The 27886-nt window shown below is 44.0% G+C and overlaps 3 protein-coding genes across 3 annotated transcripts; all 3 read left to right on the forward strand.

Moving 5' to 3' along the window:
* The first annotated feature begins 584 nt into the window (after positions 1–584).
* LOC127773973 (putative leucine-rich repeat receptor-like protein kinase At2g19210) lies at positions 585–5099 on the forward strand. The gene is made up of 13 exons (XM_052300222.1): positions 585–715; positions 820–1372; positions 1480–1976; positions 2075–2213; positions 2352–2423; positions 2514–2585; positions 2673–2753; positions 3069–3235; positions 3321–3586; positions 3682–3808; positions 3922–3990; positions 4098–4290; positions 4385–5099. The coding sequence occupies exons 1-13, from the start codon at positions 601–603 to the stop codon at positions 4875–4877; spliced, it is 2844 nt and encodes a 947-aa protein (XP_052156182.1). The 5' UTR covers positions 585–600; the 3' UTR covers positions 4878–5099.
* Positions 5100–7602: 2503 nt separating this feature from the next.
* Positions 7603–14311, forward strand: LOC127773974 (putative leucine-rich repeat receptor-like protein kinase At2g19210). Its single transcript, XM_052300223.1, has 14 exons — positions 7603–7732; positions 7849–8401; positions 9234–9727; positions 9975–10113; positions 10680–10751; positions 10840–10911; positions 12371–12451; positions 12554–12714; positions 12795–13063; positions 13165–13291; positions 13362–13430; positions 13535–13727; positions 13819–14143; positions 14237–14311. The coding sequence occupies exons 1-14, from the start codon at positions 7603–7605 to the stop codon at positions 14309–14311; spliced, it is 2760 nt and encodes a 919-aa protein (XP_052156183.1).
* Positions 14312–20379: 6068 nt separating this feature from the next.
* Positions 20380–26641, forward strand: LOC127773975 (receptor-like protein kinase At3g21340). The gene is made up of 12 exons (XM_052300225.1): positions 20380–20699; positions 23242–23741; positions 23845–23977; positions 24065–24136; positions 24228–24299; positions 24398–24478; positions 24585–24748; positions 24838–25097; positions 25193–25319; positions 25680–25754; positions 25852–26044; positions 26140–26641. The coding sequence occupies exons 1-12, from the start codon at positions 20395–20397 to the stop codon at positions 26639–26641; spliced, it is 2484 nt and encodes an 827-aa protein (XP_052156185.1). The 5' UTR covers positions 20380–20394.
* The last annotated feature ends 1245 nt before the right edge of the window (positions 26642–27886 follow it).

Here is a 27886-nt window from a genome sequence, read left to right on the forward strand (position 1 = left end):
AACAATTACCAGTACGCAGTACGCAAAATGCAGAACGAGCTCTCATGAAATCATGGCCAATGATTTGATCTGCACGAACTGCCCACACAGAATGCTGGTCGCAGTTTCCGGCGCGGCGAAAAAGTCAAGAGTCCACTGGCCAATCATGCGCCCAGCTGCACTGAAGTCAACTCCAACCCATGTGAATATGTGATTTGCTCGTCAATTCCCCAGTTAGTTGCAGGGTCATTTTATTTGGGTAAAAAAAATTCCAGGGCCATAGAGGGTCGAGGCATTGACAAAGAGGTGGCCTACTGCCCTACTGGCCTGGGTAAATTCAGAATAGGCCCACCCGTCAGAGGAAACAGTCCATACATATGCGACGCGTCGACTACGGCGCTCGACAATTGGCAAGCGACGACTGGACAGATGTGCTGAGTGCTGACGTGGTTAAACTAACCTCGATGGTGTGATAAAAGGCTAGTTGTAGTAAGTGATATTAAGAATGTTAAATTTGATACTTATTTACTGGGCAGATTAACGCTGGATATAAAAAGAGCACGTACGTCCCTATTATTATGCTTCAGTAGTTCAGTTAGCTCGCTGCTGCCTGCATGTGCAATGGAGCGTTCAACGCCGGGAACAATGGCGGCACGGTCGTGGTTGCTTCTCCTCTGCTTCGTCGCCGTCGCCACCGCCGGAGTGCTCCAAGCTCGTGCCCAACCTGACAGCAACGGTACATTCCACCATGTCCTGTCTTTCAAGTTTTGATCCGCAACTAGGTAGTGCTGCTTCACAATGAAATCAATGTGCTAGCGTGTGTAATATGCTTGGCTGCAGGTTTCATCAGCGTAGACTGTGGCCTCCCGGGGAAGACGGGCTTCGTGGACGACAAGACCAAGATATCCTACGCGGCGGACGACGGCTTCACCGACGGCGGCGCGTGCCACAACATCTCGGCGGAGTACATCACGCCGGGGCTCGCCAAGCGCTACCACACCCTGCGCAGCTTCCCGGACGGCAAGCGCAACTGCTACACGCTCCGGTCACTCGTCGCCGGGCTCAAGTACCTTTTCCGCGCCACCTTCTTTTACGGCAACTACGACAGCCTCAACAAGCTACCCGTGTTTGATCTCTACGTCGGCGTCAACTACTGGACGATGGTGAACATCACGGGCCCCGGCGACGCGGTGATCGTGGAGGCCATCGTCGTCGTGCCGGATGACTTCGTGCAGGTCTGCCTGGTGAACACCGGCGCCGGGACGCCGTTCATCTCCGGGTTGGACCTGAGGCCTCTCAAGAACACGCTCTACCCGCAGTCGAACGCCACGCAGGGCCTTGTCCTCCTCGGCCGGCTCAACTTCGGCCCGACCGATTACACCGACGTCATAAGGTAAATCCAAGCCTCAATTTAAATTCATATCTTACGTTAACCATTTCCATTATCTAAAAAAAAATTAAGATCTTAGCTGATCGATTGATCGAGCTGCATTGCTGCAGGTACCCGGATGATCCGCACGACAGGATATGGTTCCCGTGGGTGGACTCGACCAAATGGAGCCAGATATCATCGACGAAGAAAGTGCAGGATCTAGACAACGACATGTACGAGACGCCGACGGCGGTGATGCAGACGGCGATCACGCCGCGGAACGCCTCCAGGAACATCGAGTTCTCCTGGGACCCCGTGCCGCTGCCCAACGACCCGACGCCCGGGTACATCGCCATCTTCCACTTCTCCGAGCTGCAGCTCCTCCCCGGCAACGCCGTGCGCGAGTTCTACATCAACCTCAACGGCAAGCCGTGGTCCCTGACCGCCTTCAAGCCGGAGTACCTCTACAACGACGCCACCTTCAACCGGAACCCATTCCTACGGTACCCGCAGTACAACATCTCCATCAACGCCACCGCCAACTCGACGCTGCCGCCGCTCATCAACGCCGTCGAGGTGTTCTCCGTCATCCCCACTGCCACCATTGGCACTGACCCAGAGGACGGTACGTGCGTGCGTGCACATTGGTTGCAGACACATGTAAGATTAATTATCAAGCATGTCATGCGTGTTTGTGAAAATTAATATGTGTGCACTTGGCAGTGGCTGCAATCACGGCGATCAAGGAGAAGTATCAGGTGGTGAAGAACTGGATGGGTGACCCATGTGTTCCGAAGATGCTTGCGTGGGACAAGTTGACCTGCAGCTATGCCATTTCTAACCCTGCAAGAATCATTGGCCTGTAAGTAATTCAGTCCATGTGTATCGAGCTAGTAAGGATTTGTGGTCATGAAAAAAAATAAAAGGGGGAAAAAATTTAAGTTGGAGATTATTAATTGCAAATTGCAACTGGGTCATCTGATCATACTGTCTTTTGCAGAAACCTGTCCTCCAGTAGTTTGAGCGGTGAGGTATCGTCCTATTTCGGGAATCTTAAGGCTATTCAAAACTTGTATGTTCCGAGTTCACGATGTTCACTTGTTAAAATTATTTGTGGAATTTCGTGTTAAATTTGAAAAATCTCTTGTCCAATATCTTGTAGGGATTTGTCAAATAATAAATTGACAGGTCCAATTCCAGACGCCCTTTCACAGTTACCTTCATTGACATTTCTGTAAGTTTGTAGTAACTTGACAAGTTTACCAAATTCTGCATGTATTGTTTACTTAGCATCATTTCTAACCGATATGGCATCCTTTAGAGATTTGACAGGAAATCAACTCAGTGGATCGATCCCGTCTGGTCTTCTCAAGAGAATTCAAGATGGCTCTCTAAATCTAAGGTAAGTATACACATCAATATCTTCTAATTAAAGAGAACTTTTACAACACTTGAGAAGGTACCAAGTTGATAACAAAATTTGGTACTGCCCCTGTCTAATAAAAGACAAACTTAGTACGAAATATGACGCATCATAGTACAACGAATCTGGAGTTCTGGACAGAGATGTGCCACATCATGTACTAGGTTTATTTTGTATGGGACGGAGGGAGTACCTCTTAAGGACCATAACACCTCCATTTTCAAGTTGCCAAAACCCCAGGTTAATTTTAGAAAATAAATTATATTTGACTCAGCATGTTTATTTCATTGATAGATATGGAAATAATCCAAACCTCTGCACTAATGGCGATTCATGCCAGCCAGCAAAAAAGAAGAGCAAGCTAGCTATCTACATAGTTATTCCAATAGTTATAGTTCTGGTTGTGGTGATAATATCAGTGGCAGTACTACTTTGTTGCCTGTTGAGACGGAAAAAGCAAGGTGAGGTTTGTTATAAACACAGTAATTGTCCATCTACTTGTTCATCCTTTTAACACTAGTGATGCTTATTCACATATTTTAGCAGCAATGAGCAATTCTGTGAAGCCACAAAATGAGACAGTGAGCAATGTGTCGTCAAATGGCGGATACGGGCATAGTTCATCACTACGACTTGAGAATCGTCGATTTACGTACAATGAACTTGAGAAGATAACGAACAACTTCCAGCGGGTGCTTGGCCGTGGAGGGTTTGGGTACGTTTATGACGGCTTCTTGGAGGATGGTACTCAAGTGGCAGTGAAATTGCGGTCTGAATCTTCCAATCAAGGTGCTAAGGAGTTCCTCGCGGAGGTAAAATTTCTTCAGCTGCAGTTGATATTTTGCTTTGCCTATACTTATACCAAGTTGTTGCTAGTGGGATATAATTGGTTAATTTCACTTGTTAGGCTCAAATTTTAACCCGGATTCATCACAAGAATCTTGTCTCTATGATTGGTTACTGTAAGGATGGGGAATACATGGCACTTGTATATGAGTACATGTCAAAAGGAACACTACAAGAACACATTGCAGGTATGCATAGGATGTTTATGATCAACTTGTAGGATACATTGTAATACTTCATCTAACGTATCATTTCACATGACTCTCATGATCTTCAATTCTCATTCTATACCTATTTGTAGGTAAAAACAACAATAGGATATATTTAACCTGGAGAGAGAGGCTTCGAATAGCACTAGAATCTGCACAAGGTAACTACTTGAATTCTAGTAAAGTGTTTGGAGGTATGCTTTTTTACACTTTTCCCTAGAAGTTGATCATCACTAGTTTAATTATTTGGATAACTGATAATGGTTAGGGCTAGAATACCTACACAAGGCGTGCAACCCACCGCTTATTCATAGGGATGTGAAGGCGACCAACATCCTATTGAACACAAGGCTTGAGGCGAAGATTGCTGACTTTGGCCTATCCAAGACATTCAATCACGTTAATGACACCCATGTATCTACGAACACGCTTGTTGGCACACCTGGATATGTGGATCCAGAGTATGTAAATCTCATCTATATTTCTCGAAACCGTTGTTTAGTGTTTTCTATTACAAATGTTAAGTGAAGCTCGTGGAACTGGATGAACATGTAGGTACCAAGCAACAATGCAACCAACCACCAAGAGCGACGTCTATAGCTTTGGTGTTGTCTTATTGGAGTTGATCACAGGGAAGCCGTCTATTCTACGTGAACCAGGGCCCATTAGCATCATCCAGTGGGCACGACAACGTTTGGCACGAGGTAACATCGAAGGTGTGGTGGATGCACACATGCATGGTGACCATGATGTGAATGGTGTGTGGAAGGCCGCAGACATTGCCCTTAAATGCACCGCACAGACATCGACACAACGACCCACTATGACCGATGTGGTGGCTCAGCTGCAGGAGTGCCTAGAGCTCGAGGATAGGCGATGTGGCATGGAAGATACATATAACAACTTCTATGCCGGCAACAACAATGATCCCAACTCAAGTTATAACATGTACAACACGGACCAGTCCACTGATGTGAGTCAAAACAACACGATGGAGCATAATTTTGAAAGAGTGCCAACCATGGCTACGGGGCCAGTTGCACGATAAAGGCCTTTGCCAATCTGATCCGAGACTGCTAGTCCTAAAATAGATACATGCAGAACTGAAACAATATTGTTGCTTTAATTTACCAAAGTAAATGCAAGCGCATAAAGTTTCAAACAATCAAGATCTAGAGCTTTTACCGTGTGGAATTTGTAATCAATACACTTATCTATTCTTTGATATTTATAACTCTTCCATACTATTCTTCAAGAAGAGAAAAGTCAATATACACCTAATAATTTTTTTTTATCTTGGAATATAGTTATCAAGAATTTAGAATCCAAATTTTATGATTTCCCACAATAAATGTACTTTGCTTGATAATGTAAGATGAGATATCAAATGGAATCCATGTCACTTAGTGGACTAGCAAGCAATGGAAATCATGTAACATGAACAAGGGTCACATCCATTGTATTCACTCATAAGAGTAAGTGTAATAAAATGATGTGAGCCGATGACGATGGGGGTGAGAGGAGAGAGATCAAGCCCGCGAATAATTTGCTGCCGACTCATCACGCACTCCAAGAAGCCATAAATGACTTCAAGAATTCAGGAGCAAGCATAACACGTAAGAGGTTAATATTTTGCTCATTACTGCTACTTAGTAGCCTCATTCCTAGTTAGAGTTTCTAAGGTCGTTTTGTTAGACAAAAATTCCTGATAAAAGGATTTTCTACTATTTACTTTTTCTGCTGTCCACGGACTCCAGCTGCTTGCCGTTGCTTCCTCCCCATGAGGGGTTGCTCCATCCCTACTCAGCCATCTCTGCCGGCGACCACATGGCCGCCTCCGCTAGTGACCACTTGTAGTTGCTCCTTCCCTGCGCCTCCACCTTCATCAATTAGGGCGTATTTGGATGGGTGCACCGCACCTGCATCGCATCAAGCTAGCAAAATCCAACTTGTTTGGTTGGCTGGACCGGCCCGCGAGCCAGGCTGGGCGGATTCAAAATCGCCCTCTGGGCCAAGCTGAGCAGAAACGCGAGGGGGGAGCATCGCTGCGCATCCAGGCTGATCCGGTGCAGCGCAACTGCACCCACACAACCCCTCGTTGCAGGCGAGGGTTACCTCCCCGCACGGCCACATCCCCTCCTCATTTCACTCCCCAGGAGAAGAAGCTAGGGTTTGGGGCTCCTGTGCACCGTCGTGGGTGCTCCCTCTGCTGCGAGCTCTCGTAGCCGGCGGGAGTGCTCGTTGCTGGGCGGGTGTGCTCGTTTGCCTCACCTTCCCTCCCGTAGCTCCTCCCAAACAACATCTCATATCATCCAGGATAAACCCATGCAAGTAACCAAACACAGCCAATTGCATTACCCTAGCCAGGTTGAGGGCATCCTGGATGAGGGATACAGCCAGGCTGGGGACATACGAGAAACCAAACACACCCTTAATGACTCCCGTAGCCTTGGATGTGCTCCTTCCTTGTGCCGCCAGCTCCGCCAAGACTTGGCTGCACATTAGATAAGAACAAATCAAGAAACAATTGCCATTGGTTGAAAATATTTTTTTTTACCAAGTCACTGGAGGGGAGAGATTCCCCACCTGAATTTCATTCAAACTGTCAATAAGCAATAGCACTTGAGTACAAGATGGATTACAGTCCAGATTACAACTAATTTAGAGCATGAACAGAGGATGAAATTACATTTTTCCAAGCCAGAATAATATCACGGTCTTTCGGACCAAAGCGAACCGCCCAGAGGTTAACTTCCTATTGGCATTTTGACAGGGCTGAAAGCAGTGATGGTTGAGCATTGCGGAACACCACGTCGTGTCTGTGAAGCCAGAGACACCAAAGGCACAGCAGGATGAAGATCTTGAAATGTTTCTTTGGAGCCCTATTGGTTGAAAAGATATTACTTACATAGCAATCCTATTACTAAATCTCATGCATGATTGACGAATACTTGCATAACCGGTGTTTCCAGTTTCCGGTATGCAAGATGAATATTGTCCTGGTTCTTTTAACGCCGTTACAGCTGAGCCTAAAACTGAATTGTGTTGTTCTAGAGTACCTGCATGCAAGTTTTAATTGGAGATTTAGAAAACACCAAATCATTTAATCCAAAGAGTCGTGTAGATACTCCTACTAAAACTTTTAGGTACCTAATTATGTTTAGTACTAATTAGCCGCAGTCCGTCAGAGGCAAAATATATCATCTTGCGCTGCCTGTCTCTTGTGCAAAACTGCCAGATCAGATTCAGATGCATTCTCTGACAGAGAGAACAAATTCTTTTACGTAGTGGGCAAGTGCATAATAATCTTGTTGCTCATAGTTTCCGGCGCGGAAAATAAGGTCAAGTCGACGGGCCGTGGCCACCGATCTCGGGCCTCCAAGTCCTTCGCCCAGCAAAGCAGTTGACCAGCGGGCTGCAAGTCAACTCCCGGCCCATGTGATACACTCGCCTCTTCCCTCAGGGTCATTGACATGCCGGGCCCACAAAGAGGTGGCCAGTGTAAATTCTGAATAGCCCCACTCGTCAGTGGAAGAATATCTATATGACCCACAAAGCGAGGCGCTCTTTGTTACTGGAATCTGGATAGATGCGCTGACGTAGTGACGTGGTTAAATTAATCAAGATTGAGTTTTGTGATGATCAATTGGCTAGTTATTATTAGCTTGTGACAGTGAGATTATTAGCTTGGTCACTTGTTTACTAGCTGGAATGCTGGATTACAAATAGATGGAGCACGTCCCTAGAGAGTAGCAGCTTTGCTACCTGCATGCATGGCTGCATGTGCAATGGAGCGTCGTTCATCACCGGCAACAATGGCGGCACGGTCGTCGTTGTTTCTTCTCTGCCTCGCCACCGCCACCGCCGGCGTACTCCAAGCTCGTGCCCAGCCTGACAGCAAAGGTACGTAGTACAATCCTAGTATCCTACCTCATAGTAATGCGCGCAATGCTTCACAAATCAAAAAGACATCAATGTTCAATGAACTAAAAGAGCATATGTTTTTCATGCTTTTGCAGGTTTCATCAGCGTAGACTGCGGGCTCCCGGGGAAGACGAGCTACATTGACGACAAGACCAAGATATCCTACGCCTCGGACGACGGATTCACCGACGGCGGCAAGCACTACAACGTCTCGCCGGAGTACATCAAGCCGGCGGTCACGGCGCGCTACTACAACGTGCGCAGCTTCCCCGACGGCGCGCGCAACTGCTACACGCTCCGGTCGCTCGTGGCCGGCCTCAAGTACCTCATCCGCGCCACCTTCATGTACGGCAACTACGACGGCCTCAACAAGCTGCCCGTGTCGTTTGACCTCCACATCGGCGTCAACTTCTGGACGGTGGTGAACATCACGGACCCGATCCAGCCGGTGAACCGGGAGGCCATCGTCGTCGTGCCCGACGACTCCGTGCAAGTCTGCCTGGTGAACACCGGCGCCGGGACACCGTTCATCTCCGGGTTGGACCTCAGGCCTCTTATGAACAAGCTCTACCCGCAGGTGAACGCCACTCAGGGCCTACTCCAACTCGCCAGGCTCAACTTCGGCCCATCTGACGAAACCTCCATCAGGTGAGCTAAGTTAAAGTTTCCTACGCGTATAGACTGTTTATATTTATTATCATATCATTTATTTATACTATCATCAGTATTACTGGTGATAATTCAAACTCGATAAATTTTAACTAAAAGTTAGTCTCACAATATAGGGTAATTTTACTATTCTTAAGAAGTTATCGAAAGGTATCATATTTTTTAGTGTAAAATTTGGTACCTCCAGGTACTAAATATTTTGAGGTATCAAAATTTTTGGTGTAAAATCTTGGTATCTTTAGGCACTTTATCAAATATCATAAAATTTTCCACAATATATAGGTTTAGTGATATAAATAGCGTAATATTAGATTCGTATTTACAGATACTTTCATATATTTTTTCTGATTACCAACATGCAAAACGAGGGGATATCTCTTAAAGGATGAAATCACTTTTCCCGATAAGAGCCAGATATTTAGCTAAGAGCAGGTACAATAGCAGGCTATAAGCCAGCTGCAAACCTATTTTAAGGAAATAAATGAGGAGAGAGAAGGGAAGCGGGCTACAGATTTATAGTCAGCTGTAGCATGGACTCCAATACACAGTGTGTATGACAGGTGGGTCCAGGTACTAATAGTGTAGTATGTAACTATTGTATGAATAAGCTATTAGATTGGCCATAGATGAATTGGAGCTAATAGTTGGCTATACTATTAAACTTGCTCTAATTCTCTGTAGATAAATTTTACGGTTTTTGAGAAAGTACCAATTTTTAAATTAGAAAATATGATATCTTCTGATATTTTTTTAAGGATGGTAAAAATTACCCTTATCTGTAGGAAATGCAACTGATCGATTCAATGGCCAGGTATCCGGATGATCCGCACGACAGAGTATGGTTTCCTTGGTTTGATGCGGCCAAGTGGAACGAGATATCAACGACAAACAGGGTTCAGAACATAGACAACGACCTGTTCGAGGCGCCGACGGCGGTGATGCAGACAGCGGTCACGCCAATCAACGCCTCCAACAACATCGACTTCTTCTGGAACTCACAGCCGCAGCCCAACGACCCAGCGCCAGGGTACATCGCCATCTTTCACTTCTCCGAGCTTGAGAACCTCCCCAACAACGCCTCACGGCAATTCTATATCAACATCAACGGCATATTGTTCGACGATGGTTTCACACCATCGTTTCTCTACGCCGAGGCCCCCTACAGCTCCAAACCCTTTGTGCGACACCCGCAGTACAACATCACCATTAACGCCACCGCCAACTCGACGATGCCGCCGCTCATCAACGCCGTCGAGGTGTACTCTGTCATCTCCACCGCTAACATTGGCACCGACTCACAAGATGGTATGTGCTCAGGGTTTTCAATTTCGATTTCACCTAAAATTTCAGCCATTTCGGTAGAATTAAAATTTTTAAAATTTTGAAAATTTCAGAAAATTTTGGACCGAAATTTTCTAAAATTTTGACACAATTTAATAGAATTTGACTAAATTCATAAAAAATTTGAGAAAAACTGAAATATGCACATACATGAGCTAGCTGATGGTCAAGCATGTCATGTGCATTGATGAAATTTTTTGGTGATTGACAGTATCAGCAATCATGACGATCAAGGCGAAGTACCAGGTGAAAAAGAATTGGATGGGTGACCCGTGCCTCCCTAGAAATCTTGCGTGGGATAATTTGACCTGCAGCTATGCCATTTCTAACCCTGAAAGAATCACGAGCTTGTAAGTAATAATTCATTCCATTAGCCAAAAACAACATGACTATTGTGATGAAAAAACAAAACTATTACCTCCATCCCAAATAAAAAGAGTGCAAACGTGTATGGCTATTGTTAAACTATTGTAAATATGAAAATTTTAATTGTATACACAATGCATAGTTAATGGCTTAGATTAAAATAATTAAAGAGAACCCATCAATTATAACTTGCTAATTATTAATTTAAAGTTCAAAATTAAATTAATAAAAGAGATGATATACTTGTTGCTTGTGAATTTAGAAATTATTAAGTTTTAGGATACTAATGAAACTAAAGAGGCCATGCATGGCAGTAAAAATTAATTAAGACCCCATGTTATTTCCAATAGAATTTTTTATTTGATATGAAATTTTAATACAATCTATGGTGGTCGATACCACCATCAATCACCAGCCTGATCTTTTTTTTTTATTATTAGCACCCTCAGAATGCCAAATCAGCACATGCATAAATAGCAAGAGGAAATTAAATCTAATGGGAGCTAATTAACTGTGCAATGAAATTGGGCTGATCATATTCTCTTTGCAGAAACCTGTCAAAAATTGGTTTGAGTGGTGAGATATCGTCCTCTTTTGGGAATCTCAAGGCCCTCCAATATTTGTATGTTATGAGTTCATGATGTCGGATGTATTAACTTGTTTGCGTAATCTGAGTTAAAATTTGGAAAATCTTGCTCCATATCTTGCAGGGATCTATCAAACAACAACTTGACAGGCTCGATTCCAAATGCCCTTTCACAGTTGTCTTCATTGACAATCTTGTAAGTTTGGCAATTCTTTTATCAACTTTTACCTAGAGTAAAGTACACAGTCGGTCCTTAAAGTTGGAGCGAGGTGTCACTTAGGTCCATGATCTTGAAAAATCGACATTAGGATCCACGGTCTTGTTTAAGTGACTCATTGAGGTCCAAAGGATCTCTGACCGGGTTGACTAGCTTACGTGGCCATCCAGAGTGGCAACATATTTGCATGTGAACTCCTCCACATCCGATCCAACCCTTCTTCCCCAAATCTTCTTTCAGCACTGGTGGTGAGGATGACGACGGGTGGCTGATGGTGGACAACAACGATGGCGCAGCTGGTGGTAGACAACGACAGCGATGGCGGACGGTTGAAGGCGCGGCGCGCGCGGTTGAGGGCCGAAGGAGAGGGGAGAAGCAGTAAGGGCAGAGGGCGTCGAGCTCCGGCAGCTGAGCTCTATACAAGCTTGAGGCCACGGTGGCGGAGGTTGGACCGGCGACGACTCGGGGTATGGTGGCGGCAGCGGCTGAGCTCAGGGACGACACGAGTGAGCTCGCCGGAGGTCACCCTCGTGCTGCTACTTCGTGTCATCCACGCGCATCTAGCCGGGAGACGACGAGGGGATGACGAGCGGTGGCGATCGACGCGGAGCAGGAAGCAGCAACACATCAAGGACCAGGAGACAACGAGGGGACGTCGAGAGAAGGCGGCTTGCAGCCGTAGGGATCTGGCCGCAGCTGGGACGGGATCCACCGGTGTTCGTGCCGCCGCCTAGTGCGGTGATGTCCACGGCCTTAGTGCGGCCGTCGTCTCCGGATCCGACGGATAACTCGATGACATCACCGTCATTGAGGCTCCGATAGCTGTCGAACTTGAGGGAGGACCGGTGGACGAAGAGGTCCTCGCCGCCGTTGTCGGGAGTGATGAAACCGAACCCATTGGTGGCGTCGAACCCCTTCATCGTCCCCTCACCCTCTCCGACACCACCTCGCCCTTGCCGCCCCAAGTCGAACCCTCCAAAACCCTAAAAGCTGCTCGCCGTCTCGCTCCACTGGCCAGCCGCCGCCACCGCCCTACTCGCCCTTCTCCCTCTTTGCGCATGCTCGCCAACTCGTCGCCGTACCCGTCTCCCTCCTCGTCGTCACTGCCGCCGCCAGCCCCTGCAACCGCAAACCATAGAAATCACACTGAAAGAAGATATGGGGAAGAAGGGTTGGATCGGATGCGGGGGAGGGGGGCGAAATGCAAATATACTGCCACTCTGGACGGTCACGTAAGCCAGTCAACCTGGTCAGAGGTCCTTTGGACCTCAATGAGTCACTTAAACAAGATCGCGGACCCTAATGTCGATTTTTCAAGATCATGGACCTAAGTAACACCTCGCTCCAACTTTAAGGACCGACCATATACTTTACTCTTTTACCTACGTACTCTTTAGAATCCTTTTGAACTAATATCTTACTGTATGTCTTCTTTTAGAGATTTGACAGGAAACCAACTAAATGGAACAATTCCGCCTGGACTTCTCAAGAGAATTCAAGATGGCTTTTTAAATCTAAGGTAATGACACCACATTCTTCTTATAGCAGTCTTCTTCAGCAAAAGGTGCAGATCAATTTTTCAGAAAATGGACATAAACATATTTATGTCATTAATATATAGATATGGAAATAACCCAAATCTTTGCACCAATGGCAACTCATGTCAACCACCAAAAAACAAGAGCAAGCTAGCTATCTACATTGTTGTTCCTATAGTTCTGGTCCTCGCGATAGTATCAGTGACGACACTACTCTATTGCCTACTGAGAAGAAAAAAACAAGGTGGGTCTTGCTATCATTTGTCTGCTCTACTTCATCTTCTTGAATACTACTGATGCTAGTTCCATTCTTCACGTACAAAGGATCAATGAACAATTCTGTAAAGCCACAAAACGAGACAATGAGATATGGGCCAACAAATAATGGCTCCGGGCATAATTCATCACTGCGGCTTGAGAACCGCCGGTTTACATATAATGAACTGGAGAAGATAACGAACAAATTCCAGCGAGTTCTTGGACAAGGAGGCTTTGGAAAAGTCTATGATGGCTTCTTGGAGGATGGCACTGAAGTGGCAGTCAAAGTGAGGACTGAATCTTCCAACCAAGGTGATAAGGAGTTTCTTGTAGAGGTAGAATTTTTTAAGCTGCACTTTTTCTTGCTATGTAAAAATTTCTATCAAGAAAAGTCTCCATGGGGGCATCATTAAATAGACAAGTTTCACCACTTTAGGCTCAAATTTTAACCCGGATTCATCACAAGAACCTTGTCTCTATGATCGGCTATTGCAAGGATGAGAAATATATGGCACTTGTGTATGAGTACATGTCAGAAGGAACCCTTCAAGAACACATTGCAGGTCCGAACTAACTTCATCTACCAGCTTATTTTTTTAGTCCTTTCATGATCTCCAATTCTTATATTTGCAGGACAAGGAAATGATGGGAGATACTTAACCTGGAAAGAGAGGCTTCGAATTGCGCTGGAATCTGCTCAAGGTAACTACTTAGAATTTCTAATGCTATTTTTAGTTTGATTTTACATTTTTTTCTCTCTCTAGAAGCTTGATCAGTATTTCAATTACATGGTGAATTAATGATCAGGCTAGAGTACCTACACAAAGGGTGCAACCCTCCTCTTATTCACCGTGATGTGAAGGGAACCAACATTTTGTTGAACACGAGGCTAGAGGCCAAGATTGCTGATTTTGGTTTGTCCAAGGTTTTCAATCCTGAGAACGGCACCCATGTATCTACGAACAAACTTGTTGGCACACCTGGATATGTGGATCCAGAGTATGTTGTCTTTCTTGAAGCCCCTTTTTTAAAGTTCTTTTGTTAGAGAAATACTAATTGTAAGACTTATTGGGACTGACCAAATGCGTAGGTACCAATCAACAATGCAACCAACGACTAAGAGTGATGTCTATAGCTTTGGTGTTGTCCTGTTGGAGTTGGTAACAGGGAAGCCAGCTATCTTGCGTGATCCAGAGCCCATAAGCATCATCCATTGGGCACAACAACGCTTAGCACGGGGTAACATTGAGGGTGTGGTGGATGCAAGCATGCATGGTGACTACGATGTGAATGGCCTATGGAAGGTTGCAGACATTGCACTCAAGTGTACGGCGCTTTCGTCAGCACACCGCCCCACTATGACCGACGTGGTGGCACAGTTGCAAGAGTGCCTCGAGCTAGAGGATAAGCACCAGGTCAGTGATATAAACAATGGCTTTTATAATGGCAATAGTGGCGATCTAAACTCTAACTTCTACACCACTTAACAATCCACTGGTTTGCGTCAGAACAACTCTACATTAGAGATGGAGCAAAATTTTGGAAGGATACCATCAATCACTGGCGGTCCTGCTGCACGATAAATTATTTTGCTCATTTCGATTGAATGCCATTTCATGGTAGAGATCTCTATGGAACTTTCACATGATGTTACACCAAAGCAAATGCAAATGTAGAAATTTCAAATATTCAAGATTTTTTAGTAGAACTTTTTACAACGGGGTTTAATCAGAATCCATGCATGTTTTCTGTATTTTTTTTTTCTAAATGCTACTTTGCTTCAATATTGGAAATAAACCCATAAGTTCAGTACAAAAAGATATGGAATCTGCAAATTAAGCTTAGTAGGCTAGCATGCAATGGAAATTCAGAGATGGAAAAGTGTCTTACACATTACCAGGCTTTATTTGGCCATGTGCGAGATGAGCGACTACACAGGGCACCAGAAATTTGGGCCCCCAAAATTTGTGAGTTCAATCTATGTCGAGACGTTCTAATATGTGTAAGATCTCTTCACTCCTTTTTTTCCTTTTGATTTTCTCTCTTTCTGCTTCACTGATCTGGCTAGAATGAGATTTTTATTCTTGAATCCAGTAAGTGTTTGGTAATAATCATGGCTATCTCAAAAATGTGTAGTTCATGACGACGAGGTGAACGTATGTTCCAAGCAATAATAATTCCATTTTTCACTTAATAAGAAAAACTAAATTAGTGCAATGGTTTTTTTTCTACTAAATTAGCCAGATCGTCTTACTCACCACATATGTAGTGGCGATCTGGCTAAATAGAAAAAAGGAGTTTCTTCGGCATAGCTCTAGTTGCCGTTGATCGTGAATGATTCCTACTCGTCTGACTATACCTTTATAAACATATAAGCATTAGATTGATACTGACTTTTCTGGCGTGGTTAGAGTCATTGGCTGTGGTGCAATTGAGTAAAAAGTAGTGGTAGTAGAAACCCATCCCATTGCATTGTAAACTATCCGCATCAAGTCAAAATGCATATAACCCTGATCTGTCGTGTAATTTTCTATGAGTATATTTTATAAATATAAGGCATCGTTTTATATTTAGTGTTGGGTCCTTAGATTTTGAGGGACGACTCTGCACGTTACATGCTCTACTAAGAGGAATCGCGTGAGAAAGATCCATTTGAAAAAAAAAATCATCCATCAAGTAGATGGAATCGTGTCAATTTCGCAACTGCAGCGCACGCGCTTGAAGAAAAATGTAAACATTTCCTGCCAATAACTAAAGTTAAAAAAATGGATAAATGATGATCAATAATACAACGAGAACTTTCTTGTTAAAATGGACTCCCTCCAGTCATGTATATACCAAAAACTACTAGTACAAAGCAAATAATGCGGCATATTTATAATAAAAAATAATTTATGAATAAAATTTTTTATGTGCGTATTCTTAATGATGTAAAAGCAAATGCTGAAAAATAAACTACGATAAAAAAAACCTAAAATCAACTCCAAATAGCTTATAAGCATAAGTATATAAATAAAAAATATGAGGCTATATACTTCTTGTGCTACAGTCTGCGCCGGAATCTTGCTAACTAGGGGAATTTGTAAATTTGGAAGTATTTTGTTAAATCACTGCCTCACTGTGGAACAGATTCTTCTACATTGTAACGCAAGTGCGTAATAATCTTTCATGGTCTAACGGACCTATCTTTTTTTATTTGAGAGGGCAAATGATTCTATCTGCACGAACATATCTTTTTTTATGCTGTTCTCAAGAACAAGTCAAGAGTACTCTACGGGCCTCCATGTCGTGCACCCAGCAGATGAGTTGACCAGCTGCCATGAAAGTCAACTCCCTGCCCATGTGATCTCTTTTTGTCTCTTCCAAGCTATAGTTACAAGGTCACTGACATGACGGGCCTACAAAGAAGTGACCAGTGGAAGTTCAGAAAAGTCTCACTCGTCAGTGGCAATCTGTGTTACAGCCTTACAGAGGATGGATGTGTTGACGGCGCTAAACTAATCACAATGGAGTCGTTACTCGTTAGTGATCATCGATAGTCTAATATAGTTTAACTTTTCACATAACATTTAAAATATTCTTTTTATTAGAAATTTAGTATAAATATATAAAAATAAGTGAAGATTATGGTTTCAAGTCGCAACAAAACTAATAATACATATGTAAATTTTTAACAAGATAAATGGTTAAACGCTAAGCTAAAAGCCAACAACGTTATATATTAAAGGGGCTGCTATATAACGGAATCCCGTTTTCGAACGGGATGATCCCGAGTAGGTATCAGGTGTGATACCTATTAGGTATCAGACGATTCTACACAACAGGATGATCCTGAGTAGGTATCAGGTGTGATACCTACCAGGTATCAGACGATTCTACACACGTTTCAGGTGATACCTGCAAAGTATCATATGATACTTATCAGGTATCATGCGATTTTCTACCACGTATCGCGTGATACTCGCGAGGTATCATGTGAAACCTGTCAGGTATCAGATGATTTCAACCATGTATCACGTGATACTCACGAGGTATCATACGATACCTGTCATCTATCAGACGATTTCTACCACGTATCACGTCATACTCACGAGGTATCAGGTGATTCCTACTAGATATAGCTGGGCATACCGTTGGGGAGGAGCACCCCGACACACGCGGTCGCCCCCTGCAGCCGTCCCTTGTAGACGAGGACGGTGATGGCGGCGGCAGAGGACGGGCGCGGCGACGGCGGTGGTAGCGGCGGACGGGCGCGGCGGCGGTTGGGGATGGGCGCGGCGGCGGCGGCGGCATCGACGACAGGGGACGGACGCCGCGGCGGCGATGGCGGCGGCGGAGGACAGCGACGACGGCGGTGGGGGATGGGCGCGGCGCCTGCGGTGGCGTCGACAGGGGACGGGCGCGGCGGCGGCGGACGGGCGCGGAGGCGACGGGGGACGGGCACGGCAGCGGCGAGGGACGCGAATCGTGTTGTGGAGAGGAGCTATCCCGTTGGGGGACGGTATCCCGTCCCCTAGCATTCCCGATATTAAAACATGGAGACAGTAACTATTTGCTAGTGATAGTGATATAATTATCTTGATTATAGAAAATTGTTTTAAGCACTTGGATGAACGTTCACCCTTTTTTACATGTCAGCTAAACGGTTATAATTTTTTTTTAAAAAAGTTGACAGGATAGGTATTAATAATATGTAATGTATCACTCTACGAATATGCAAGTTCAAAATCGACTAGTTATTTTTTTCCTCTACGAATATGCAAGTTCAAAATCGACTAGTTTTTTTTTTCCTACTTAGAGAAGTCAAATTTAAACTTGCATGTTAATTTGTGAAGTAATATATTACATAATCTAACTTGTTATTTTTTTAAAAAATTATTTTATAACCATTTAGTTTACATGCAAAAAATGAATGTACATTCACATCACATATTAGAATCCATCTCTCGTTGATCGGAAGAAAATTACAGAGCAGGACCGAAGTCCTACACCTCGTTCAAAGGACTTGTCTCTCTACTTGACACCTGTCTTACACAATTTTATTTTCGAACGATCAGGCCATTGCTGACGTTTTATATTAAGAATAAGGTGCCCCAATTTAAGGAGCAAACAGGACCAAACTTTACAGTGTCCAGTTAATTAGGGAAAATTGAACGAAAACCACAACTACAACACCACACTAACAACTAACATAACCTAAATTACAACGACGGAGCCCGACACAAGACATCGACCAAGCTTGTCATAGTGGCGACACAACAACCCACACATGTTTTCGTTACTGAGCTTGCCGCCCAAACGACACAACAGCTTCAACTTCACTGCAATGCTACCCTAACGCCAAAAGAACAAGCATAAACGATACCCATGAAGGACATTAGCCCAAACAACCAAGGAACCACTTCCTACACACAGCTGGCATCAACAATCTTATAAAGAGATTGCAGTGTGTCATCGTTGCCGAGCTTCGTCGCACCCCTACAGCGAAGCAGCTCTGACTCTACCCAGCAGTAACCAAATAAGAATGATAAACACTTGCCGTAGAGCAAGAAACAGAACCAAGACAGAGAATACCTCGTCAAACACCTTAGGCTTGTAGAGCTTCAGAGGCAATGCAGGAGTCCACCAATGACTACCGTTGCACGGGGGAAGGTTCTTGGTGCCAGGAGAGGTCAACGCCAGAACGACGCCTTCAAGAAGGGGAACGACGCCTAATGGTGTCGTTGTCGTCATGCCGGCCCATGTCCTGGCAAGGCTTTCGCCAGTGATTCCAATCAAAACTCCACACAACCATCCTGTACAACGACCATTGCCCGACCACCACACCATCCCTTTAGCACCTAAGCCCAATCCACGACCATCGCCGGTCACCACCACGCCTACACATCCCGCCGCTGGTCACAGCCACTCGTCACGCTGGGCGTGCCCCGCCGGCCATGGATGCACTTGCTCATGCCTCCGCCCGCCGCATCGCACGCCACGCCGACCTCCCGCTGCCGTCGGCGCCACCTGTGTCGCGCCAGCCTCCCTCCGTCACCCCTCATCGTCCAGCCTCCCCCTACACCTCAAGCACCGCTGCACCTCCACACATTCTCCTTTTCACTGCTTCCGGCGCCACTCACTGACGTAGACGCGGGCCTCACAGGCTGGACTCCCCATGCCTGATGCCGTCACCGAGGGCCACATCTGCCGCTTGCCCCTTCACCACGTGCCACCGCGCCCTCAACCCCGCCGCCACTGCCTCCTCTGCTGTAGCTGTCTCGTCGTCGGGAGCTGGCCTTCCTCGCCGGAGAGGCCAGATCTAGTGGGAGGGAGGGAGGGGGGCGCCGGATCCGGCGAGAAAGGAGTCAGATCCGGCGGCCCGTGTGCAGGCGAGCCCCGCCTCGCCGTCGGGATCTCTACGGCTCGCCGCCGCCTCCTACGCCCCGCCGCCTGCCGGTCACCTCGCCGCCGGCACCTCTTGCGCAAATCTTTGAATAGGCTAACTCTCTTTTCTCTTCAATTCCCCATATTTCCTCTTCTCGCTCACGTCCGACCAGCAGCCTTGGAGCTCGCGGCTGGCTGCCGTTGTCACCGGAATCGAGTGGCATCCACAATGTGTCAGAGGAACTAAGTAGCATCCAAGCTTGCACATGAGGCCCTCACCAAGAATTGTGAATAGTCAATTTTGTAATCATGGAAGCTAGAAGATTCACCGGCAAACAGAAATCCTTGAAAGCTCAATCAACTTCAACCACCAGAGCAGTGCAGTGCACCATACAGACTAAAAGCAAAGGAAAGAAAAATCTACTGACTGAACAATTTCACTGAGGCAAACTTTTTGCGGTTCATGGAGATGGATTCGATCTAATCGATAACCCAGCTTATTCCAAACCAAAGATTTTTCTCGCGGCAGGTCGGCAGCGCAAATTTGACTCTAATTTTCGGCTGTCCTCATGAGCTTGATGCCACAGGGCACGAGCGCGTTGCGCTTGGTGCTCGGGCTTGAGTGCTTGACCTTGACGCCTCGCCGACGATAGGAAGATAGATAAATGGGAACTGGAGAGATGAGGGAGAAAGGCTATTCTGAGATTCATGTGGGACAGGTGTCGTGCAGAGGAATCAAGTCCTTCAGATAAGGGTAGGACTTCAGTCCTACGCAATTTTCTTCCAACTTGATTACCTGCATGGTTACGCTCACTGGATTAAGACTGGCTATAAATAGGTAGAGCACGATCACAAAGAGAGTTCAGCCTTTATTATGTTCTAGTGCCTCGCCCTCGCCGCCACCGCCGGCATACTCCAAGCTCGTGCCCAGCTTGACAGCAAAGGTACAAGTACAACCCATGCCAATCAATGAACTAAGATCTAGCATAGATTGTCCATAATTTCGCAGTTATCGCTAGCTAATGTGTGTCGCTGTCGCCGACTCGCCGTAGGTTTCATCAGCGTAGACTGTGGCCTCCCGGGGAAGACGAGCTACGTGGACGACAAGACCAAGATTTCCTACGCGGCGGACGACGGCTTCACCGACGGCGGCTCGTTCCACAACATCTCGGCGGAGTACTTCGCGCCGGCGCTCTCGGCGCGCTACAACAACGTGCGCAGCTTCCCCGACGGCGCGCGCAACTGCTACACGCTCCGGTCGCTCGTGGCCGGGCACAAGTACCTCATCCGCGCCACCTTCATGTACGGCAACTACGACGGCCTCAGCAAGCTGCCAATCTTCGACGTCTACATCGGCGTCAACTTCTGGATGATGGTCAACATCACGGACCCCGCCGGCTCGACGCTCCCGGAGGCCATCGTCGTCGTGCCGGACGACTTCGTGCAGGTTTGCCTCGTGAACACCGGCACCGGGACACCGTTCATCTCCGGGTTGGACCTCAGGCCTCTCAAGAAGAAGCTCTACCCGCAGGCAACCGAGACGCAAGGCCTGTCCTTGTTCGGTAGATGGAACTTCGGGCCGACCAGTAATACCGAAATCATCAGGTGAGTAACGATCCATCCGAGTTTGAGTCCTTTACGTGCATGTTGATTTAACATTTAGGTAAAATTTAATGTGACATCCCGGCCCAGGGCTTAATAAAATTAATAGAATACTCATACCAACGAGTTATAATTTTTTTTCGAAAGCCGATCTCGAAAGAACTCTGAGGTTAATTTGGAGTAATTTCGGGATGGGTGACCGACTGGAAAATTTTTCCTAGGTGCGCACGAGTGAAAATTGATTTTAGATCATCGAAAGTTTACGTTTTTGATTCTGTAGCACCTAAAGTATGCCATTTTTACTTCCGTTACTTCTCTCTCTTCTGCCGTCAAAAGAACAGCCGATCACATCTTTCCAGATCAAGTAACCCAACAGTGGCAGACCCAGCATTTTAATCCTGGGTGTACCCGTTTCACAAGACAAATCAAAGCCTCTCTACACGCTAATACAATTAAGGCATCAGTTTATCAAGACTATTAGTACGAATAGTATATTGGTGTTGGACCGGTAATGCATCCTGAGATGGAATTGAAGAAGAATGGAACGACACAAATTGCAACTAATTCCTGTTTTCTTTAGTTATTATTCCTCCATGTTCTGAATTTGCTCATCACTATGACAAGAGTGAAGCGCTGGACATGCTAGTGTCTTTAGGTATCTTATAGATCGATTTCAGGGTTCGAAACCCGTCTATTCATTGGGCCATGTTGCACCACAGATAGAGTCCCGGCCGGATTCTCGGCTGGAGAAGCATGCCACGTGTTCGCACCTATCCGCAGCCATCCAATGATATATTAACGGTGAAAAAACGATACCAGACCTAAATGTAAATCGATAGTTTTGAGAGTTTTTTTTTTACAAAATACGTAATCTCATCTAGAACAGTCGTGGGAGGGTGATAATGGGCGGGTGATCGCCCATAGCGATCACCCCCCATCCCCCCTTATATGCTCCCCCTTCCTCCTCCCCTTCTTCTCTTCCTACTACACCATAAATTTTAAAAAAATAAAAAAATAAAAGTTAGAAAAGGTTATGTATAGAAATACTATATATAAAAAATATTTGAATTCAAATTTAAATCGGGTATATAAATTTTTAACTTATAAACTTTGGGTCTATAAACTTTAGGTGTATGAACTTTAGATGTATAAAAATACTATATATAAAAAATATTTGAATTGAAATTCAAATTTGAATCGGATATATAAACTTTTGACTTATGAACTTTGGGTCTCTAAACTTTAGGTGTATAAACTTTAGATGTGTAAACTTGAGGTGTACAAACTTTAGGTCCATAAATTTACTAAAATAGAAAAGTAATGTAGTATCAAAAAAAGAAACCACGTGGAGGAGAGGGTGATCGATGTGGGGAGGGGGACCGATCGTGCCCAGCGATCGATCGCCCGTTAGGACTTTCGACAGTCGTGAGCAGAGGAAAAAGTACCTGAGAAATGAAAAGGAATCCAACTAAAAAAGAATCCACACCACTGTACCTGCTTCAAGCGACGATGAGGAGGGGGTGATAGCGGGTTGATATGCGCGGGATGCTTCGCCTAAACATGAGCCGTATAAGGGGGAGGCGAGAGGTGGTGACGGCGGAGGGAGATGGAAGCCCTCTTGCGCCTGGTCTCCTCAATCTGATCGCGTCGCCTCTCTACGTCCTCAGCGGTGCCTGGATGTTGAGGCTGACGGCGAGGGGTATTCACTGGATCGGCCAGTGGCGAGCGGAGTAATCAAGCAGCCAGCCTCGTTCGCTTGTCGATTACATTCATGACGAATGCCAAGCCCTCCCATGGGCATGGCACCGTCGGTGAGAAATTTGATAATTTAATACTTTTTTTCGTTGTCCAATTGCTCTAATTGATACTTGTGAGGATGACATGTGGGACTATCTGAGTGAATGAAATTAGGTCAAGATGTCAAATAATGGAAGCCCATTTTAATAAATGTTAAATTATCAAATAGCAACGATAGTGGTGGTGGAGGTTGTCGTCCCTCCAAACACACGCGCGCGCAACAAATTATAAATATGCATATTTTCCCCATAATATCCATATAATATTTATACCGGTGGTGTACTATAATACCGATAAAACAAGTGTCAATTTTAATAGAATAGAATGGAATCATTGGATACTACCTCTGTCCCAGAATACTTGTCGCTTTGAGTTTTTATTTGTAACTTTTGATCTTTCGTTTTATTAAAAAATTATAGAATTTTTTTTATGATTTGCTTTATTATCAAAAGTACATTTTAAGTATGACTTCTCCGTTTTTATATTTGCACTATTTTTTTAAATAAGACGAATGGTCAAACGTTAAAAGAAAAAAAGTCAAAAGCGATTACTAGCACGGAGGTAGTAATTAGTATGACCACCCTAATATACGGTAGTATGGTATAGTATAAATGACCTCAGTTTGAGTTTCGGATGACAGAAAATGGTTTACATTTTCAGCTTTTGCCTGTTGGCCGGTATACACTGGTGAAAATAATCGATGAATAGTCAATTCAAGGTGCTATATTTTCAAGAGATTCATGTCCAGGTACCCCGACGATCCACGCGACAGAGTATGGATACCTTGGGACTCGCCATCAAATTGGACCGAGATATCAACGACGAGGCCGGTGCAGCAGACATACGACGACCTGTTCGAGGTGCCAACGGCGGTGATGCAGACGGCGATTGTCCCAATGTTTGCCACAGACAACATCGAGCTCGCATGGGTAGCCTACACACAGCCCAAGGACCCGTCGCCGGGGTACATCGCCGTCATGCACTTCTCCGAGCTGGAGCTCAGCCTCCCCAGCCGTGATGTGCGAGAATTCTACATCAACCTCAACGGCAACATGATGTACAGCAAGGGCTACAAGCCAGTGTATCTCTACGCCCACGCCATCTACAACACCAACCCCTTCCTACGATACCCGCAGTACAATATCTCCATCAACGCCACCTATAACTCGACGATGCGACCGTTCATCAACGCCATGGAGGTGTACTCCGTTTTCTCCACCACCACCATTGGCACATATGGTCAGGACGGTATGTACATAGACGATAGAGAACACACACACACACACACAAGTGAAATGGCCTAATTGTTTTGGCGCGTGTTACTGATCGAAATCATCTTTGCACTTGACAGCTTCTGCCATGATGGTGATCAAGGAAAAGTATCAGGTGAAGAAGAATTGGATGGGTGATCCGTGCATTCCGACAGAATTTACATGGGAAAGTTTGACATGCAGCTATGAAAACTCCAAACACGTAATAAAAATGTAAGTAATTGAGTCCACACGTACTGAATATTGGAGTTGCATAACGGAAGTATGAAACAGGGTCTTCTGATCACATTCTCTTTGCAGAAACCTGTCCTCCAGTGGTTTGAGTGGTGAGATATCATCTTCTTTTGGGGATCGCAAGGCTCTTCAATACTTGTACGTTCTGAGTTGGATAATGTTAATTTGTTAACCTTGTTTGTAAGAATTTTGCATTAAAATTTGCAAAGTCTTGCTTCATATCTTCTAGGGATTTGTCAAACAACAATTTGACAGGTTCGATTCCGGATGCACTTTCACAGTTACCTTCATTGACAGTATTGTAAGTTTCGCAACTTCTGTCAAATTTTACTTTATTGCCTAGCATCATTTGTATTAACTAACATCTACATATACCTTATGGGCATATGGCTTTTTTAGAGATCTGACAGGAAATCAACTCAATGGTTCAATTCCATCTGGACTTCTCAAAAGAATTCAAGATGGTACCCTAAATATAAAGTAATTAAGTACACCACGTTCTTCTCACAGCAATCTTTGAATGTCTAAACTCAACCATTTTGAGAAAATAGATTGATTTGACTAGGCGTCTTCATTCCATCAACAGATATGGAAATAATCCAAACCTCTGCACCAACGACAATTCATGTCAGGCAGCAAAACACAAGAGCAAGCTTGCCATCTACATAGTCGCTCCTGTAGTTCTGGTTCTGGTGATAGTATCAGTCACAATACTACTCTTTTGCCTTCTAGGACAAAAAAAGAAGCAAGGTGAGGGTTACAACCATAGCAACTATCTGCTCTATTTCTCTGTTCTTGAACATTACTGATGCTAGTTGCTCCATTCTTCACTTATGAAGGATCAATGAACACTTCTATAAAGCCGCAAAATGAGGCGAACTATGTGCCGACAAATGACAGCGATGGGCATGGTTCATCAATGCAGCTTGAGAACCGTCGATTTACTTATAAAGATCTGGAAAAGATAACGAACAACTTTCAACGAGTGCTCGGCCGAGGAGGGTTTGGGAAGGTCTACGATGGCTTCTTGGAAGAAGGTACTCAAGTGGCAGTCAAATTGAGGTCTGAATCTTCCAATCAAGGTGATAAGGAATTTCTCGTAGAGATAGAATTTCGTCAGTTGAATTTGATCTTGCTACATAGAGATTTCTACTAAGAAAAGTCCGAGTAATTAGTTAACATTTGCTTGTTTAGGCTCAAATTTTAACTCGGATTCACCATAAGAACCTTGTCTCCATGATCGGTTATTGCAAGGATGGGAAATACATGGCACTTGTCTATGAGTATATGTCAGAAGGAACCCTTCAAGAACACATTGCGGGTACGTACTTATGTTTTTGTTCCCGATCAAGTTGCAGAGTACTCCTTCCATTTTATATTTTAAGTTGTTTGACTTTTTTTTCTTAGACAAACTTCTTTAAATTTGATCAAGTTTATAAAAAATATAGTAGTATTTTCAAAATATAGTAGTACAATACAAACTTATTATCAAAATATATTCAATGTTAGATTTAATGAATCTAATTTGATATTTTAGATTGCTAAATTTTTCTATAAACTTGATCAAAAAGTCAAACGACTTATAATATGAAACAGAGGGAGTACACTGTAAAACATCATGTAGTGGATCATTTTATAGTCCTCATGATCTCACCCCTCTTTGTTGTCTACCTATTTGTAGGTAAAAGAAACAACGGGAGACATTTAACCTGGAGGGAGAGGCTATGGCTTCGAATAGCGTTAGAATCCGCTCAAGGTAACTACTTTAAATTTATAGTAGTGCTACTTGAGGTTTGATTTTACATTTTCTCTAAAAGGTTGGCTAGTAGTTAAATTCTTTGGTTAATGGTCAGGGCTAGAGTACCTACACAAGTGGTGCAATCCGCCTCTTATTCATAGAGATGTGAAGGCTACCAACATTCTATTGAATGCGAGGCTAGAGGCTAAGATTGCTGATTTTGACTTGTCCAAGTCATTCAATCTTGAGAATGGCACCCATGTATCTACGAACACGCTTGTTGGTACTCCCGGATACGTGGATCCAGAGTATGCTAATTTATATGTATTTCTTGATGTTGTTCTTTAGTATTTTCTATGAGGAACACAGAGTTTAAGGTTTGTGGTACTGATTGAATGTGCAGGTACCAAGCAACAATGCAACCATCGACCAAGAGTGATGTCTATAGCTTTGGTGTCGTCCTGCTAGAACTGGTAACAGGAAAGTCGGCTGTCCTACGTGATCCAGAGCCCATAAGCATTATCCATTGGGCGCAACAGCGCCTAGCACAGGGTAATATCGAGGAAGTGGTGGATGCATGTATGTGTGGCGACCATGATGTAAATGGTGTATGGAAGGTTGCGGACATCGCATTCAAGTGTACCGCGCAGGTATCAGCGCGACGGCCCACTATGACTGACGTGGTGGCGCAGTTACAAGAGTGCCTCGAGCTTGAGGAGGAGCATTGTGCCGTCAATGATGCAAACAACAACTTCTACACCAGCAATAACAACAACCCTAACTCAAGTTATGACACATACGCCGCTGACCACTCTATCGATGTGAGTCAGAACAGTGTTGCATTTGAGATGGAGAAAAATTTTGGAAGGATGCCATCATCAGCCCCCGGTCCCGCCACACGATAAATTCTTTTGCCCATCTGATCTGAATGCTGCCATTTCCAGGGAGATATCTCTATGGAAGGTTTAAACAATGTTGTTTTACCAAATTAAAATACAAATGTACAAATTAATTTCAAAAACTCAAGATTTTGGTTTGGAACTCAGAATTCATGTACCTGTCTCCTCTTTGAGTGGAATTATTGTCGCCTACTATTCTTCAGGAAGAGAAACACGAATGTACCTGTTCATTCATGTTTTTATGGTAACCAGAATCCATATTTCTAAATGCTGCTTTGCTTAGAGCTGGGATCCAAAACTTTTGGAATCTGCATAGCTTACCACAATTTGTGTGCATGCCTTTTTTCGGTTTAGCTTTGATGCAACTGAAGGTAACTAGGTTTTCTCACCATTTTCTTCTCTATCAATATTTTTTTTGTCTATTAACTTATTAAAGGAATAGAAAAAAGAGCCTCCACGTTCACTCTCACAGCCTAGAAATTCTCATATTAATCGGAGAAAAGAAAAAATAGAGTCCATATAGAAATATAATTTAGAAATAGTTGAAATTCGGAATTAACAAAAAGGAATATTGGAAGAGGAGACTAGAGTCCATATAGAAATATAATTTATAAATAACTGAAATTCGGAATTAAAAAATAAAGAATATTAGAAGAAGAGTATAGAGTCCATACAGAAATACAATTAAGAAATAATAGAAATTCAGAATTAAAAATAAGGAATATTAGAAGTAGTGTATAGAGTCGATATAGAAATATAACTAAGAAATAATAGAAATTCGGAATTAAAAATAAGGAATATTAGAAGTAGAGTACAGAGTCCGTATAGGAATTTAAAACTAACTAAAATTCAGAATAAACATAATAAAATTAAAAGTAGAGTTTAGAGACTGTATAAAAATACAATTTACAAATAACTAAAATTCGAAATTAAAAAAACATGGGAAGAAGAATCTAAAGTCAATATAGGAATACAATTTAGAAGTAACTGAGATTCGAAATTAAAAATTAAAGAATATGAAATATGAGTTTAGAGTACACATAGAAATACAACTAGAAAAAAAATAAAAAATCAGAATTAAAAATAAATAATATTAGAAGAAGAGCCTAGAGTCTATATAAAAATACAATTTACGGATAACGAAAATTTGGAATTAAAAAAAATTGAAAGACGAGTCTAGAGTCCATATAGGAATATAATTTACAAATATCTAAAATTTGATATTAAAAATAATTAATAACTAACACGTAT

This window comes from Oryza glaberrima, chromosome 5, assembly GCF_000147395.1.
Source record: "Oryza glaberrima chromosome 5, OglaRS2, whole genome shotgun sequence".
NCBI lineage: Eukaryota > Viridiplantae > Streptophyta > Magnoliopsida > Poales > Poaceae > Oryza > Oryza glaberrima.